This window comes from Heloderma suspectum, chromosome 1, assembly GCF_057233095.1.
Source record: "Heloderma suspectum isolate Gila_16-S chromosome 1, 16-S_ref, whole genome shotgun sequence".
Taxonomy (NCBI): Eukaryota; Metazoa; Chordata; class Lepidosauria; order Squamata; family Helodermatidae; genus Heloderma; species Heloderma suspectum.
In genome coordinates, this window is record NC_139458.1 from 331,403,430 (window position 1) to 331,421,573 (window position 18,144).

At 42.5% G+C, this 18,144-nt stretch overlaps 1 protein-coding gene across 1 annotated transcript in view; it reads left to right on the forward strand.

The window, feature by feature from the left end:
• Nucleotides 1-18,144, forward strand: part of NKAIN2 (sodium/potassium transporting ATPase interacting 2) — a 422,098-nt gene that overhangs the window by 57,108 nt on the left and 346,846 nt on the right. Inside the window, exon 4 of the mRNA XM_084816016.1 lies at nt 4,644-4,724. Within this exon, the coding sequence (XP_084672142.1) occupies nt 4,644-4,724 (81 nt within the window). The remainder of the gene's footprint in view (nt 1-4,643; nt 4,725-18,144) is intronic.

Here is an 18,144-nt window from a genome sequence, read left to right on the forward strand (position 1 = left end):
ACTTCTGTCTAATGCAGCCAGTTGTCACTTAAGCATAATGTTCTTAACCTGAACATTTTCAAACTACAGGCAGACTCAAGAACATTTGTTGGTGACATTATTCACATAATTGGTGTTACCTCATGATAACTTGCATGCGTAAACAAACTATTATTCGTTGTGAGACAGTCAGTCACCAATGCATTGTGGTTTCCTATTAAATTCTTTGCCCAAGAATGAGAGCCATAATAGTGACTATAAGCTTTACAGAGCATAGCTATCACTATCACACAATGAGTATGATCTGCTCCAACTACCTTTATTTACCATGACAATTTCTGTTATCTGGTCCCTGGTAAAATACCGCCCCATTATGGCTTCAGGTTTCAGCTCACCTCCATGTATCTAGTTAAATGAAATCTCTGAGTGGGGGCAGAGGTATCTAGGCTCCAGCGCACATACTTGGAAATGTGAACCCATTGAACTGCTTCCCTTCCATCCTCTCCTTTGCCCACCATGGCTGCCTATTCAGGACCAAACTAAATGTTCATTAAAAGACGTATAATAGAGCTACATGTGCTAGCATTCTCTACTTTCCTGTAAGCGCACATAGCCCTGATTTGGATCAGGACCATGGTGCTCTGGAAAACAAAGGTTTAAGTTTTCCCCCACCCAGTGTTGTTGTTGTTCTTTAAACTTACACCCCATGGGGGGAAAGGGGTTAAAAAAGGGTGGAGAAGCCTCAATTGACTCCAGTGGAGACATTTTTCCTTTTTTTAAAGCCTCCCATGGGGGTGGTAGAATTTTGCAGGAAAAAATGGGTGAGAGAGAGCTTAAATCCTCCTCTCCTGAGCATCATGGTCCTGATTTGAATTGGGGCCTCATGTGCTTACACGAGAGTAGAGAAAGCTAGCTCTCTTTAGTTGGCCCTCAGAGATAGTAAATGTTGCTGAATGTGTTTAAGTTATACCTATTCTATAGCAAGTGCAATTTGTTATCTTTTCAGATTAAACATCCTATTAAACATTTTAAAGGTTTTAAAAATTATTATAGCAGGTTTAGCATACAGGAAACAGAGAAGAGCCTTCAGCAATGTGTCAAGGGAGCTCAGGTAGTGATCCTCAGTGTGAGGAAGAGGGTGTTCCAAGTACACAACACTGACCTTATTTTTTTCATCAGTAAAATATGAGTTGGTCTGAAACTGGAGCTCATCCTGATGGTGGCTGTGCAAGGTTTGAGGAAACAGAGATGGGGAGGGGGAGTGTGGGTGAGATGCAATTGCTATTCTCTCACTAATGCGTGAATTAAAGACAGTTTTCTCCTTAAAAGTATTTATGTATATATGTATTTATCACACTTCAGATTGTCCAATAACCAAAGTTCTCTGGGATGTATACACGTAAATACATGTAAAAGTTAATAGTCATGAATTATTATTTAAACATTGAGTCTTACATGTTCCTTGTGGTTACATATTCTTTCTTTTCTGTAGACTGATATCACTGTGTTTTCACTACATTTTGATAGACTATTTTTTGATCCTCACAAAAGTATCCCACTGAATTTCCTGCTGTATATTCTGCTAATGTATATACAGCAATATCAAAGTATCAGGCAGCTGGCAAAGTGGTACCAACCACTTCAGTAGCATAGAGGTGACTTTCTCATGGGTGTATGTTCTACAAGCATTCTGCACCCAGAAAAGTATTATTTATAGGGTTACCTGGTCCAGACTTTAAGAGGGCTCATGTGCCTTTAATAATTGAATAGAAGGGCAAATTCTGTTTCTCCCTTCACTTCGTCTGTGCACCTGTTGAACTTATCCCTTCTGCATATCTCTGAAAGGAACAGGATGCTTGGGGAGTGGGACTGGCAACCCTAATTCTCTATTGTCATAAAGACCTTATTGATTTGTGTGTCTTGTAATTTATGTGGTGGTTGCTGTTAGATAATGCAGTTCTCTAGTATTCCCAGAAAAGGGATAGGGGGAGCTAACACTTTGAAGAGCTCTCATAAAAGAGCTCTAATTAGAAATAGGAGGTATCTGTGGGATTTGTTCATTGTCTTGCCACAGATCTTCATTGTTGAGTTTCCAGAATGATTAGTTCAAGCATGAAGCCGAAGAGGCATTTAAATGGCTTTAATCCAGAGATCGGAGATATGCCAAATTTGAAACATCTACAGTGAGAATTTGTGATGAGACTGTCTTTGTTTTTGAGATAATTATAATCCAATAACCACAGAAGATAAGGTAGAAAATTGGAGCTGGTATCATGTAGTGGTTATGCATGTTAGTGGTTGTGAACCAGGACAACTTTGGTTCAAATGTTGCCTCAACAATGAATTTATTAGATGGTCTTAGGTGAGTCACTGTCTCTCAGCCTAAGTCTTACATCTGTAATATGATGATGATAATAATATTAGTTTGCCTTACAGGAAAGGGTGGTATGAGGAGGGGTAGAGGAGTAACCTTCCAAGTTTAAGAACCGTTTTAATTACTCCTTTCTTAAAACAAAACACCTTTGCACACCTGATCCAGGCATTAATTAATTACTCAACTTAATTAGTGTTCGCATCTACCAATACTAAATCACATGCTGTTTCTTATTTACACAGGATTAAAAATGTGAAGGTGTAGGGAAAATTCAGATCCCCCACCCCTGGAAGCCCAAGAGGGAAAAATTGGAAATTTGGGGGAACTACACTTGGTGTTGGAAAAATACTTGCAAATGTTGCAGTTTAACGAACACAAGCTTTTGTTTCTGAGTTCAGTCTATGATGAATGCCATGCATATTGGTCCTGCAACATGGCAGTGTAGCTTTTGTGTAATACTGGATCAGTTCAGATGTCATGTTAAACCGTGGCTTCTCATGACAGGAATATGCTCCAGCTAGCCTTCTCTCCTCTCTCCTCCAGCACAGACACAAGGAGAAAATTGGAACCTTTTACTCTGTTTTTTTTTTTAATTAAACACAGTTTAGCATTACATCCAAATTCCAAACACTACACTGTTGTTAATCTTAACTATGGTTTGTTGAAACAAGCCAGGTTCATAAGCCATGTTTTGAAGTTGGTTTGTTTCAAACAAACCATAGTTAACTACATTTTTTTTGTTCAGACAAAACAACAAGCTGCAGTAAATTAAAAACAGAAATGAAAGATTCCGATCTCCTGCTTGCAGCCACTGGGAGAAGAAAGGAGAAGGGCAAATGCATGAATCTGCTTACTACAGCTTCTTCTTGTCATTATAAAGCATGATTTATTGTGATGTCCAAACCTGTTCACAGCCTCTGATTTCTCTTGCTTCTCCCTCTTTTAAGATTCCTCCATTTTCTGAACATGCAAAAGAAATATATTAGTATTTGGGAATACATAGATAATATCAAGAAACAACGTTACATGTGAATGGACTTAATATTGCACAATGGAATATGATAACTTTGAATAACTAAAAGAGATCATCAGTGTTTAACATGAATAAAACAACAAAGAACATTTACAAAATGATAAAATGAGGAAACATAGCCTTATGGCTGTAGAAAATAATTTTCTACATAAGTGATATAATGGGCCTGCATAATCAATTTAATTATAATGAAAATGAGGAAGGTTAGCATAAAGTTATTTTTCTTCATTTTTTTTTGTAGAAGGGATTTTTTGTTTTGGTTTGGCAAGTACTCAGGCAAAGGAATAGAGAAAGATACAGAGGAGATTATGTACGTAGGAGATACAATATGGATGCAATGGTGGGGAGGAAAAGCAACAAGAAGCACAGCAAGCTGTGCTAAACAAAATCGAATTAATATAAATTATATATTATTTCCTTCTGACTTCCTCACACCATTGGAAATGCTGTTGACTTAGTTTCTGCACCTGTGTCGGGCACCATTTGGATTTTTAGAGTTTATCTACAGCCAAGACAGCTAGAAATTCTAAACCTCTTTGACACAAATACTGAGATCCTCAGCATTATATCTACACTACCATATACTAGGGATTAAAGAATCTGTCCGTTTTAATTTCTCATTTTCCCAGTCTCAACAAGTTTGTTTCATCCCATTTCTGGATTAGTTTGTGATATTGTTTAAAGTCTACACTAAATATTTATGCATTTTTGTGCACACTTCTCCAAACGTATGCATTTTTGCAAGCAATTTCCCCTAATATAGTACACTTTTTATATGTTATTCTCACCAACATATGCATTTTGTGCACACTTCTCCCTAATATATGCATTTTTGTATACATTTTTTAACTGGAGAACTGCATCACAAAATTTGGAGAAATGCGAACACTCGACGTTATTCACAATACATAGCATTCCACGTTGTGTATTGGTTTGGGAAGGGGAAATTAATGAAGTTCACATTAAAATGCAAAGTGAACAAATTTCTCCCCATTCTGTGACATATAGTTTGCCAGATGCTGTCTTTTTGTGTAACCCTGCAAGTTTGCTAAAACCAGTGGCTATAACTAGGTCTGTTCCTAGTGGAACTAGACCTTTTTTTCTATTTCTTTTGTGAACAAAATTCCTTCACATGTCTCAGTGTATTGACAATGGCTGTTGTGTTGCATTTTAGTTTCAGATTTACTGTTTAAACTTTATTTAAACACAGCTAATGTCAGAATTAATAATGTATTATTCCCTCTTCCTTTTCTCCAGTATGCCGTCTGGTTAGTCCTCTGGGTTTCATGGAACGTATTTGTTATCTGCTTCTACTTGGAGGCTGGGGACCTATCAAAGGTAATTTGCCATCTGATATCTCTAAGCCATTTGATGTTAACACACCCCAATTCTGAAAATGTCTTCTCGTATCTACTTCTGACATTGCTAAAATGAAGAAATCAGCATGTGAATTATGAATATACCGTGTGCCTTAACTGTGCATATCCTAAATTATTAGAAAAATAGTGTAGGTGTAAAATAACTGTTTATTAGGAGGAAGATTATTTTAATTGTGATAGTGTTATAAAAAGAGAAACTTCAGTAGACTTTCTAGTTTATATAATGGAAACTTCATACATCTGAATATCATAGCTGATAGTTAGCTAAAGGGCAAAAATATCAGCATTTAATATTGTGTAGCTTACTGCTTTTATAGTTCCATTTGACAGTTGTGAATCCAGTGTTAAAAATATATATGAAGTAGTTTAACTAATTAATGAGAGAGTAAACTAAGGCAAGACAGTATTATGTTTTCTAATCCCCACCCCCTTTGTGATGAGTTTTGTGATATTATGGTCAGATTGTGTTAGAAAGGATTTCTATAGGCGCAAGTCTTATGTTGTATATGATTTTCAGTGGACTTGCTTTCACATACATGGAACACACTACTTGGTTGTGCAAGGCTGGGAAAGACCTGTCATTTTTTAGTGATCCTCTGCCTTGAGTTTTAATGGAGAAGGCAAGTTGTACCTTTTTAAATAAAATCAATGTCTTGTCTCCTTACTACATCTGTCATAACTGCTCCATCATAATTTTTGATTTTGACAAAATGAGGTGGTCAAATAACTTCACATATAGATAGATCGATAAAATGAAGTAACAAAAACTTCTAAGATGGACATTTTAATTATGTTTTCCAATGAATTTAACTGCATACGATTGGGATTAGATACACTGTTTAGACAGAATAAACTATAATGAACTCTATATAGAGTGATCCCCAGTCACTTCTAGGGCTGTCGCAGGTGTCTGAGAGGGGGTGGCGTCTGACAGACTCCACCACCTCCCTCTCGGCCTCCCAGACCCTCTCGCTGAGCTGCTGTGCACTTACCAGGCCCATTTACCAAGCACCGTGTATTACACAAGAGCCTGGAGGCCACCCATCCCCTTAGCAAGTCACTATTTTGCATAAAAGCAGAGGCTCAGGGTTTTTCTGGAAATTTAATGTTGCATAAATGGCCCTTTTATGGCCTGCATTTATGCAACATTGCATTTCCATAAAACCCAGAGCCTCCAATTTTACACTGAATGGTGGCTCACTAATGGGATGGGCGGCTGCTGGGCACTTGCTTAGCACTCACCACGCCATCCAGCAGCAAGCACAGTGAGTGGTGGAGGGCTGTGGCAGTCATTTGGCAAGTGCCCAGTGAGGACGGACGGAGTTGAGTCTATCCATCCCTAGTCACTGTTGAATTCAGTCAAATTGAGTGGGCTCATCTGCCACTCAGAATGTTCCATTCCTATCTAATTGACTTGTTCCATAGTACAATATAAATATAGTGAAAACATACCAAAAGATATGAGGTTGGATCTAAAACTGTCATTCCACCAGTGGAAGGGGACCATTCCAGAACTGCATTTCCCATCCCCTCTTCGCCCTGCAGCCCCCTCCATGCACCCTCCAAATCTGCTCTGGATGCTGTAGAACAGGGTTGGGCAACTGCAGCCACTACAATCTTCTGCTTCCCCCCCCCCACTAATTTTGGCTTTATTACTCCCCCCCCCAAAAAAGGCATTTGTAGCAGCTCCAGAGCCCCCAAATGGGCAAATTTAGTTTGTTTGCAAGCTAAACATCATCTATTTGGCACTTGGCAACAGCTACAGAGTGACCAAAGGGTTACATTTAGCTTGTAAACAAGTTATGTTTAACCATAGTACTGCTTCGTAGTGCTATGGCGTGATTTGTCACTGAATTTCATTCCTGGGGTGGGGGTGTGCCCCACAGACCATGGCCTGCAGGGGGAACCTGGGGAATAAAAATGGCCCCTGGACTTCTTGAAATTGCCCACCCCTGCGGTAGAAAGTTGAAGCAAGGGGAAATAAAACAGACATGTTTCTGAGCATTGTACATACATAGTAACTGCTGTGTTCTACAAACTACATTTGAAACCATTGGGTCTAAATCTGAATTCCCATGACTTCAGTGCATTTTGCTATCTATCTCTCAAAAACAATGTACACTTAGTGCATCCATTGCCTCTTGGGTATAGAGGATGTTTGAAGAATTTGAGAATGCAGATATGAACTTCACCTCCTCAACTAATGTGTGGGTTGGAATTATTCACCAAGATTTGCACTTCCCGGATGCTCAAGTTCTCAGCTCAAAAAACAAAAGTTATGAAAATGCAATAGTGCTGCTCATTTTAGAGCTGTTTGTACATATATTTTAAGAATGATGATTTTATGTTAGTATTATTATGTTCTATTTATTGTTTGTACAATGCTTTGTGAGGGCTTTAAGTCCAGAAAGGTAGTTTAGAAATCTGTCAAATAAATAATAAGAATAAATAATATTTTGAGAGAAAATACATATAAATGTGTAGTTAGAAAATATATTTAGAAATGTATACATATTTTGGAAGCTTCAGCTACTGCAGAATGCAGTGGCTGGGTTGCTCAGTGGAGCTTCTTACTATTCACATATAACCCCTGTGCTAAAAGCCCTGCAGCACTGGTTGCCAATTAGCTACTGAGAATGGTCAAGGTGTTGCTCCTGGCTTAAGGCCTAAACAGCTCAGGACCAGGTTATCTGTCAAGAAGGGTTTTGGTTTCAGAGTCAAAAGAAGCACTAGAAGAAGCTCAGTCAAGTCAGAGAGTGAGAGAGGAAATTCCCCAAGACTCTCCAAGAGGCATGGAGGTATCTTCCCAAGAGCTTATCAAAAAGGAGGCCAAGGTTCAGAGACCATCCCAGCCCCGCATAGGAACTCAGTCTTTGTTAGAGGGGGAGGGAGCACCGGAATTGACAGATCCCATAGTCCACCAGAGGGTTAAGTGGGCAGCGTTGAGAAGAGGTGAGAAGAGGTCCACCAGACTGACTGCACATCAGAATTTGGATCAGAAAGACCCTCACTGAAGGAGGAGCCCAGTAATAGTCTGTCCAGCACAGCGGGAAAGCATCCATTTAATTGACAGGCAACTGCCTTGTTCTGTTTAGCTAATTAAGCTTAGAGGGCAGCTCTTAGCTTTCACAGATGCTACAGGTGTGAAGAGGTGTGTTAGCCGAATAAAGACCTTGTAGACTGCACAGCGAGTCTCATTGCTTCTCTGTTCTGTGGGAGGTCTTAGACTCCTTGACATTATCCGAGAGACTGCCTTCTCCCGTATAAGCTCTCCTGGTCTCTACATTCTGAGAAGGAGGCCTGACTTACCATACTCCAGCCTGCTGAGGTTACTTTGGCCATGGTGCAGGGGGGGGGGGCTTGTTGCACCCACCATGTGGAATGATCTCCCCATTGAGATCCAGCAGGCTCCCCATATAGAGTATTTCCAACAACAACTTAAAATACATCTGTTTGCCTAGGCGTTCCCTAACTACTAGCATAGTCAACTCTCCCTGATGATCTGAATGAGATGTTATTATTTTATCACTGTTTTATTGTTCTAATTATTGGTTTTATTCTATTTTATCATAATTTTATCTTGTACACCACTGTGGGGCTTAAAATGGAAAGCAGTATAGAAATGCTGTGAAATGAATGAATGAATGAATGAATGAATGAATATTGACATTCACATTCTTGTGTGGTTTTAAAAAAAATAACATAGTGCAAAAATGGGATGGAACAGACATATGGGTGAACACATGTGGAAGTGACACAGATCAGAAATTGACTGATTTGCCTACCTCCACTTGGGAAATGCTATGTAGATTGCTCCAGAGCTACTCAGGAGTCATGCCCTGTTGTTTGGTCTCATCTTGTAGAAAGTGGCTTGCTACAAGCCTCCAGTTCAACTCCCCTAAATTTTCACCTGATTACTGGAGAGGTGTTTACATTCCTCATTCAGGTGCATCCCTGGAAGGTGCACAGAATTATTCCAAACAATTAACATAAAGTAAACATTTACAAGCATAGCAGAAAGAAATCTGTCCAAAACTACAGCCCTTCAGGTGCATTTAAAAAAAATCCTTTCTAGTATGACCAAACCCAGCTGACATTTTTGAGTTCATAGATATGAAATAGAGCCTTTCCCATTCTCTGAATTATGATATGTTTTGCTAGGGATGGCGCGGGTGCCCAATTCCATCTGGGAATCCGGTGGAACCCCCTAACTGCACCCCTGAGCCCCGCAACCCCCCTGGCCACGCTCGGCGAGTGGCTTGCACTCACCCTGGTGGCCTCATCAAGCTCCGCATTTGCCATTTTTTGAAAAATAAAATGGCAATCACAAAAATGTGCATATTTGCTTATGCGTGGAAATGCACATTTTTGTGGATGTGCATATTAAAAAATATGCATTTTACGCATATGCAAATATGGGCATTCACGAAAATGTGTGTTTTGCATACGCAAATGTGCACATTTTTGCTATCACCATTTTATTTTTGTTAAAATGGTGATCGCAGAGCTATGAGGCTGCTGGGGTGAGTGTGGGCTGCTCACCGAGTGCAGGAGGGGCTCGAGCACGGTCTGGGGACCGGCAGGCAGGGGCAGGGGCTGGGTGGGTGTCCAGAGAACCTGGATGGGGTGGATTCACACATCCCAATGATCTGCTCATTTCTAGTCCATCTGTCTGGACTTGTGGAGCTTCTGCTTAAGGTAAGGTAAGGTAAGGTAAGGTAAGGTGTCCCCAACCAGTCGTGTCTGACTCTAGGGTGCGGTGCTCATCCCCGTTTCTAAGCCGAAGAGCCAGTGCTGTCCGAAGACGCATCCGTGGCCATGTGGCCGGCATGACTGAACACCGAGGTGCACGGAACGCTGTTACCTTTCCCGCCGAGGCGGTACCTATTTATCTACTTGCAATTTCTTGCTTTCGAACTGCTAGGTTGGCAGAAGCTGGAACTGAAGATGGGAGCTTGCTCCGTCACGCAGCACTCAGGTCTCGAACTGCTGACCTGTCGACCTTCCAGTCTGCAGTTCAGCGTCTTAACCACTAAGCCACTGCGGCCCCTAGGAGCTTCTGCTTGCTCATCACTATTGTCTATTAAGATGCCCACCATTTGTGGGATCCGTGGGAAACAATTGGAGGGCTAGCTTCTGCTCTAGTTGCTGGGTTCAATGTCTTCTCTTTTACCACTTCTACAGATATTTCTGAAACTTTCTGGCAATAACTGCATCACTTGATGCTGACCTGTTCCTAATGGGTAGCACCAATCCATCACAGATTTGCAGCAATCCGAAAGTTAATGTAAGATGGTGATGGAAATCTAAAACTCCAGAAAATACTTTGACCTAGCTGCAGACCAGAAACCATCTTGGCCATGAAATGTTTGTGCATAGATTATAAATAAAGTCAGGCTAGTAACAAGATTAAGCTGTGAATTTCATCTAGACCAGCATCTGTTAAATTGTCTTGAAGCTCTCACAATGAATTCTTTGCATTACTTGAACTTGAATTTTCAGCTGAGAATAAATATGACAGCAAGTGTGTAATGGCACTTTTGAGTATTTCCTCCTGCTAAAAAGGGAATATTGAATCTCTAAAAAAAATAGTGCATTGAATTAGCTCTAAATAGCGAATAAAAAGTAACCTTTAGGGAATCAGAGGTCTAAGTTCAATCTTACACCAGGGACACAGTTGAGGTTGTAACCCATGAGAGATAATATTGCACAAGATGGTCTTAGGAATTGCTAAATTAAAATTATAGCCTAATAATTGCCCAACTGGGTATACATTGTTGTCTATGTGTATAATATATAGCTTTAGAACACATGTTTTTTTTTAAAAAAAAAAATCATAGGGAAGGGGAGTTTTGAGGCTCATGTCTTCTCTTGCCTATGTACAACTGGTTTTCTGTCATTACTCTGTAATATCAAGATGCCAACATATTTGAAGCTGCTGCCATATCTTCAGTGAGAAAGTTTACTAATGGCTGTTTTCCTCCCCTTGCCACAGAGGTCGTGACATTTTTACAGCTGCTCTTTATTGAAGTGAAAGAGGCCTGATAACGATAATGGGTGTATTCAGAACGGTGAGATTACCACCTCCTCATAAGATTGAAGCAGCTAAAGTGCTGCCAGTGAAAAGCCAACCACATTACAGTCTGGGACAGATACACAGTTTAAAGTTTGACAGTGGACTCAGAACATTTCATGTCATTTTGTCACTGTTAATGTCTTCCCCATGACACTATGGCTTTAAGAGCCTGTCAAAATTATTATGAGCATGTTGCCTGGTTACAAAAAGAAGGACAAAAGGTGGGCTTTAGAAAGCTGCCCTATGCACATAGTGTTTGCTGTCAAGAATGCATTTTACACAGATCCTATCCTGTTACACAGACAATTTTAAGTAATGTTATGCTGGTCACCATGTACAGTCAGGGCCAGAAATATTGGAACAAGGATAACTGTTTTGGCAGTTGGCCTCTGTACATCATCACACTGAAGTTGAAAGGAAACACACTCAGATGGGAGCGAAATCAGGACTTCCAACTGTAATTCAAGGGGTTTGACAAAAGTGGGGCACTACCCAGTCAGGAAGTACAGCCAGTGGCATACACACACACCAATCCTTGGTGGTTCATAAGTAATGGAACAAACCAACATCATTTCAAACCTAAGGATCGCCTTTAATACCTGGATGAAAATCCTTTGCAGTCAATGACTGCCTGAAGTCTGGAACCTGTGGACATGACCAAATGCTGAGTTTCCACCCTCGAGATGCTTTGCCAGGCCTTTACTGCAGCTGCCTTCAGCTGCTGCTTGTTTGTGGGTCTTTCTGCCTTCAGTCTTGCCTTCAATAAGTGAAAAGCATGCTCTATTGGGTTGAGATCAGGTGACTGACTTGGCCATTGAAGAACATCCCACTTCTTTGCCTTCAGGAACTCTTGGGTAGCTTTTACTATATGTTTTGGGTCATTGTCCATCTGCAATATGAAGCAGCATCGTATCAGTTTGGCAGCATTCAGCTGAATCTGAGCAGAAAGTATAGCCCTATACGCTTCAGAATTTATCCTGCTGCTTTTATCAGCAGTCAGGTCATCGATAAACACCAGTGACCCGGTTCCATTGGCAGCCATACATGTCCATGCCATAACACTGGCTCCACCATGTTTGACAGATGATGTGGTCTGCTTTGGATCATGAGCTGTTCCTTTCCTTTGCCATACTTTTCTCTTCTCATCATTCTGGTACAAGTTAATCTTGGTTTCATCAGTCCAAAGAATCTTATTCCAGAACTGGGCAGGCTTTTTTAGGTGTTTGCTGGCAAAGGCTAATCTGGCCTAGGGATGTACGAAAGTCACTTACCTTTTCGCTGGTGTGATTCGTGGTGTGGGGGGAGGCGGTCCGTCCCTTCCCCCGGAATCCTTCCTGACCAGCTCCGCTCCGCAGCAGCTCCGCAGAGCCGCTGGCCAGGGCCGTCCACAGCTGGAGTTCCGGCTGCAACCGGGCTGCTGCAGACGCAAATGGCGGCCGTCATAGCGGCCGCCATTTGTGTCTGGCCAGGCAGCCATGATAGGCTATGTAAGTATTTACGTAGCCTATCACGGCAAAGAGCAGGGACGCAAACGGCGGCTGCTACGCCGTTTGTGCCACTGCTCTTTCCGTGATAGGCTACGTAAGTATTTACGTAGCCTATCACGGTTAAGGCAGCCACACAAATGGCGTAATGGCCTCTACCTGGCCATGCAGCTGCTTGTCAGCTATTCGTTCCATTACTTATGAGCCACCAACGATGGGGTGTGTGTATGCCACTGGCTGTACTTCCTGACTGGGTAGTGCCCCACTTTTGTCAAACCCCTTGAATTACAGCTGCAAGTCCTGACTTCACTCCCATCTGGGTGTGTTTCCTTTCAACTTCAATGTGGTGGTGTACAGAGGCCAACTGCCAAAACAGTTATCCTTGCTCCAATATTTCTGCTGGCCCTGACTGTATATCTTTGCCCTACCTAGCAGAAACAGATCTATGTTCTGTTTTTTCTAAGATAGAATTTACTTCTAATTCACAAACTCTTGGGTCACTGGAGGTACATCTGGTGCCCTTGCTTCAAAGAACCACAAAGCAGCATAGGATGTCTGCATGAAAATTTAATTTTTCAATTATCACCTTTAAAGAAGGTGACTTGGAAATATTACCGCAGAAAGAAGAGTTAGCAATGTTACATTGGAACACAAGGTTAAATAAAATACTTCAACTTTCAAAGTAAACCTTACATTAGTATCAAGAACAATACTGGATGAAAACACATACACAGAGCTAAGCAGACTCTTCGGTCCAAGAGATCCTAAGACGGAAGGTAAATTCTTCATAGTGTAATCTTAAGAACATAAGAGTCATGGTGGATCAGACCAAGGGTCCATCTATCCAGCATTCTGTTCACACACACAGTGGCCAACCAGCTGCCCATGGGAAACCCACAAGCAAGACACAAGTGCAACAGCACCGTCCTGCCCATGTTCCCCAGCAACTGGTTTACACAGGCATACTGCCTTTGATACTGGAGGTAGTATATCCTGTAAAATCTACTCAGGTTGCTCCGAGGTAAGTAGGAATAGGATTCCAGCCTCTAAGTGTTCAGTGTCATATCTTTAGATCAATGAATCAGTCTATTTCCAGTCTGTGTCAGTTTTGCGTATATTCTAGGGATGTCAGAGAATTTCGCCACGAATCTCGGGGAGGCCAAATGCCAGTGCATTTGGCCCCCCGAAATCGTTGGCGAAACGGTCTGCCCCCCTGCCCCCCCCAGGACGGGACTTACCTTGGGCGAATCTCCCTGGTGGTGGTGGCTCTGGCGGCCGGTCTTCCGACCGGCTGCTGCCGCCGCCATTTCCAGTAAAAAAAAAAAAACGTGATAGGCTACGTAAAGATTTACGTAGCCTATCACAGCTAGATTTTTAAAAAATACCGTGATAGGCTACGTAAATGTTTACATAGCCTATCACGGCTGAGTAAAAAAAAAAAACACAAAAACCGTGCGTACGCATATGGCGGCGCCCATGGGCGCCGTCATTTACGTTCCTTATTTTGGCACGTCTAGTCTACGTAAACATTTATGTAGACTACGGCTACGCTATTTGCGTTCCCCTTATTTTCACCGTAGTCTACGTAAATGTTTACGTAGACTAGACGTGCCAAAATAAGGAATGCAAATGGCGGCGCCCATGGGCGCCGCCATTTGCATACGCGCGATTTTGTTTTGTTTTTTTTACTCAGCTGTGATAGGCTACGTAAACATTTACGTAGCCTATCATGGCTGACTGCATGGACGCAAATGGCGGCGGCTATGGCCGCCGCCATTTGCAGACCCGGCCGGCCAGGATTCGTGGTGGGAGGGATGGGGCGCCTCCCCCCCGGCCAGAATTTTGGGGGGAGGGACGGGGCGCCTCCCCCTCACCTTGAATCACATTTCGTCAAAAGGTAAGTGACTTTCGTACATCCCTAGTATATTCAGTCATAGGTCCATTCTGTCCAATTTCTCCATCAGTCTACATTTTTTATTTAAACCACACAAAATAATTCCCCTTAACATACATATTTTGTATGCGGTTCCCCCTAATTAATGCATTTTTGTATGCAACTTTTCGTAATATAAGCATTTTTATGCAACCTTTCCTAGCATACACATTTCATTTGCAATTTTTGAGCCGAGAAATCATTGCAAAGGTTGGAAAAGTCAAAAGTGCACAATCTGAAGTATAACTGTGTTCTGATCCTCAAGTTAGTCCAGGAAGTGCAGATTAAGGTGATTCGCTTAAAACAGCAGGCCAAACGAAATTCTCCTCTGTCCTTATTTATATAGCAGAGGCTCATGGTTTGCGCATTTATTCTACTATCAGACAGGAAATCCTGTTCTCTTAGCCCGTTGCTTCTTTCAACCACCAGTATGAACTAACAATATAGTTTCATTCAGTATTAACTGAGCCAAAATTTCTCAGAAGAGAATTTTCTTTTCCACACTCTGCTTCCCCCACCCCACACTCAAACTGTTGGAGGATTCCAACCCCCCTTTGTGAATATTTGGCTTACTGGCTGCCACTTTCACCACCCGCATGTGGGTTGGAACATTTTTTGGAGCTTATTTTCATTCAGCTGTACCAGGTTAAGGACACAGTCCTATGGGTTACACTCTAATTAGATGGAAGCCTCCAAATGTGGAGGCTTCTGTGTATCCAGTGCCCTGCTGGGCTGTCAGTAGTGCGGGAGTCGGAGAAGCAATAGAGGTGATTTTCACCTCTCCATGTTCCAGCTATTTCGTTTTCCCTCTAGTCAGGCCCCTGAGCCCATATAAAGGAGGCATGCTAGTGGAGCTGAGGCTGGGGCTGTAGAGGCCATAGGATCCTCCATAATGTGGCTTCCCCTCTCCCCTCCCCTTCCCTCACTACCCACTGGAACACCCCCTTGCAGACCACTCCACGGTCTTCTGAGGCCACATTTGCTACCTTGGAAAGCAGGCAGCAAGAGGGTGGGGGAGGGGGGAGGGATCGGATTCAGAGTCTCCCTTCTGAGGTCATACCACTGTCTCTGGCCTTGGAGGGGAGACTCTGAAGAATCCTGTGGTCCCTGGGAGAAAGGATTGTTCTCTAAAACTCTTTAGGAAAACTTTTGCAACTAGTCAAGTGTTTTGGTTTTTGGTCTATACCTGGCAAATATTTTCAGAAAATCAGTGCTTTGTTTTGTAAATTTGGAGGGGTTCCTCTCTGCCAAGATTATCTCTGAAAAGGATGCAACTTCCAAATAAGGAAGGTGGATTTGGTTTTCCCGATCTTGCCTTATATCATTGGGCTTATCTGCTGACTCTTACTGAATTTTGGTCTTTCCCGTTTGCATCGGATCTTCTGTCTTGGGCAGTTTGGGAATCTTCTTGTCTGGTTCCTCTCTCTAAATGGATGGCATCAGGTTCTAAACATACAAGAACACATAAGGTTCCTCCCAGCTTTTGTACAGTTACAGATGTGTGGCATATAATGTCATGTCAATTACACTTTGATCCATTTTCTCATGCTAAACTGACTTTGTGGGGGAATCCAGATCTAAAAACTGGTAAGAAAATGTTTTGGTGATGGACATAGACAGATAAGGCAATCTTTTACTTTCGATCAACTGATGGGTGCTGATGATTTGTTCTTGTCATTTTCTATCCTGCATGCCAAATATGTCTTCCCAGCTATGGCTGAATGGCAGTACTTGCAACTGTAGCATTTGTTAGCATCTGGGCTTGGCCTGACTGCTTTTATAGCATCAGAGTCTCTGTCATTACTGGAAGCACTTATTGAGGCTGGTCAGGCAAAGCGACCCCCAATCCATGTCTATAAATACTTGTTATTTAGTGAATAAATATGATATACAGGGCTTTAAACAGGAATTGAACAGGGAATTGGAATAAGTTCTGCCTAATCAGTGGATGGCTGCTTTGGCGTTTGTACCTATCGTGTCTATGGATCTTAGGCTGTGTCTTATTCCGCAAAAAAAAAAAAAAATTGTGTCTATTGGACACTGCAATGTCTCTTTAATAAGGGATTGTCTAACTTGAGTAATTGCAATGCAGGTAATGCGTCTTTTAAACATGTTTTGGCAGTGTCCAGTAGTTTGTTTTGGGGAGGAGGTTATTATATGGATAAATTTTGTACCGGAACAGTCTTAAATATTCACTGAGGTACATGCCCTTTTAAATTATTTACCTCCTTCATAGAAATTGACAAATGGTCAGAACAAATGGATTCTTCGCACCCTCTTTGTCAGCTAAAAGACTGATATTACAAAATTGGAAGGATAAACATTCGCCTCCCATAATGCAATGGAATGAGGACTTTATAATGCTTTCAACATTTGAATAAGTAGTAATTGAATAAGAATAAGCAGGTGGAATAATGAATCCACCTGTAAGTGGATACTTATTTGGATATATAATTGACTTTTTTTGAAGCCTATGTATAATGTAGGGGTGGACGAAAGTCACTTACCTTTTCTCGCAGCTTGTTCGCGGGGGGGGGAGCGCTTCGCTGCTCCCCCCGCGAAGTTCAGGCTGGGGGGGGAGGCTTCCCGCCTCACCCGGCCGAAATTCAGGCCGGGGAGGAGGCGCCTCGCCTCGCCCGGCCGCGAACGCGGAAGTAAAAAAAAAAAAGCCCCCTGATAGGCTACGTGACGATTCACGTAGCCTACCACAGCTAGATCTGCAAAGTCAGCTGTGATAGGCTACGTGAATCGTCATGTAGCCTATCACGGGTGACTTTAAAAAAAAAAAAAAAAGCGCGTACGCGAATGGCGGCCCCCATAGGGAGCCTCCATTCGCGTTCCTTATTTAGTTGCTGTAGTCTATGTCAATGTTTACGTAGACTACGGCGAAAATAAGGGCAATGCAAATAGCGTTGCCCTTATTTTCGCCGTAGTCTATGTAAACATTGACGTAGACTACAGCGACCAAATAAGGAATGGGAATGGCGGCTCCCTATGGGGGCCGCCATTATCCGTACACACTTTTTTTTTGTTTTTTTTTTAAGTCACCCATGATAGGCTACGTGACGATTCACGTAGCCTATCACGGCTGACTTTGCAAATCTAGCCGTGATAGGCTACGTGAATCGTCACGTAGCCTATCAGGGGACTTTTTTTTTTTCTTTTATTGCAATGGCGGGGGCGGCAGCCAGTCGAAAGACCAGCTGCCGCTCTCGCCCCGCTCGAACACCCGCCGAACCGCCGGCCGGACCCGCCGCCGGGAGGGACATTCAGGGAAGGTAAGTCCCGTCCCGGGGGGGGTGCGGGGGGCGGTGGGGTGCAGAGGATTTCTCCCCGAAACTTGTTCAGGGGGCCGAACACGTTGGCGCTTGGCCCCCCTAAGTTTCGGGGAGAAATTCTCCGCCATCCCTAGTATAATGTCTAGTAATTGTATTTTCACATATATGCATTTCATATGTATGCATTGCTATGGATATATTCAAATTTATGTAGGGATGTCAGAGAATTCCTCCATGGATCTCGGGGAGGCCGAATGCCAGCGCATTCGGTCCCCCAAAATCGGTGGCGGAACAGTCTGCCAGCCCCCCACCCCCCCGGGACAAGACTTAACTGGAGCGGATCTTCCTGGTGGCGGCGGCTCCAGCAGCAGCTCCGGCAGCGGTTCGGCGGCGGTGGCTGCAGCGGCCAGTCTTCCAACCGGCTGCCACCGCCGCCATTTCCAGTTTAAAAAAAAAAAAAACACGTGATAGGCTACGTAAAGATTTATGTAGCCTATCACGGCTAGGTTTTAAAAAAAAAACATGATAGGCTACGTAAATCTTTACATAGCCTATCACGTCTGACTTTAAAAAAAACAAAAAACCATGCGTACACAAATGGCGGCGGC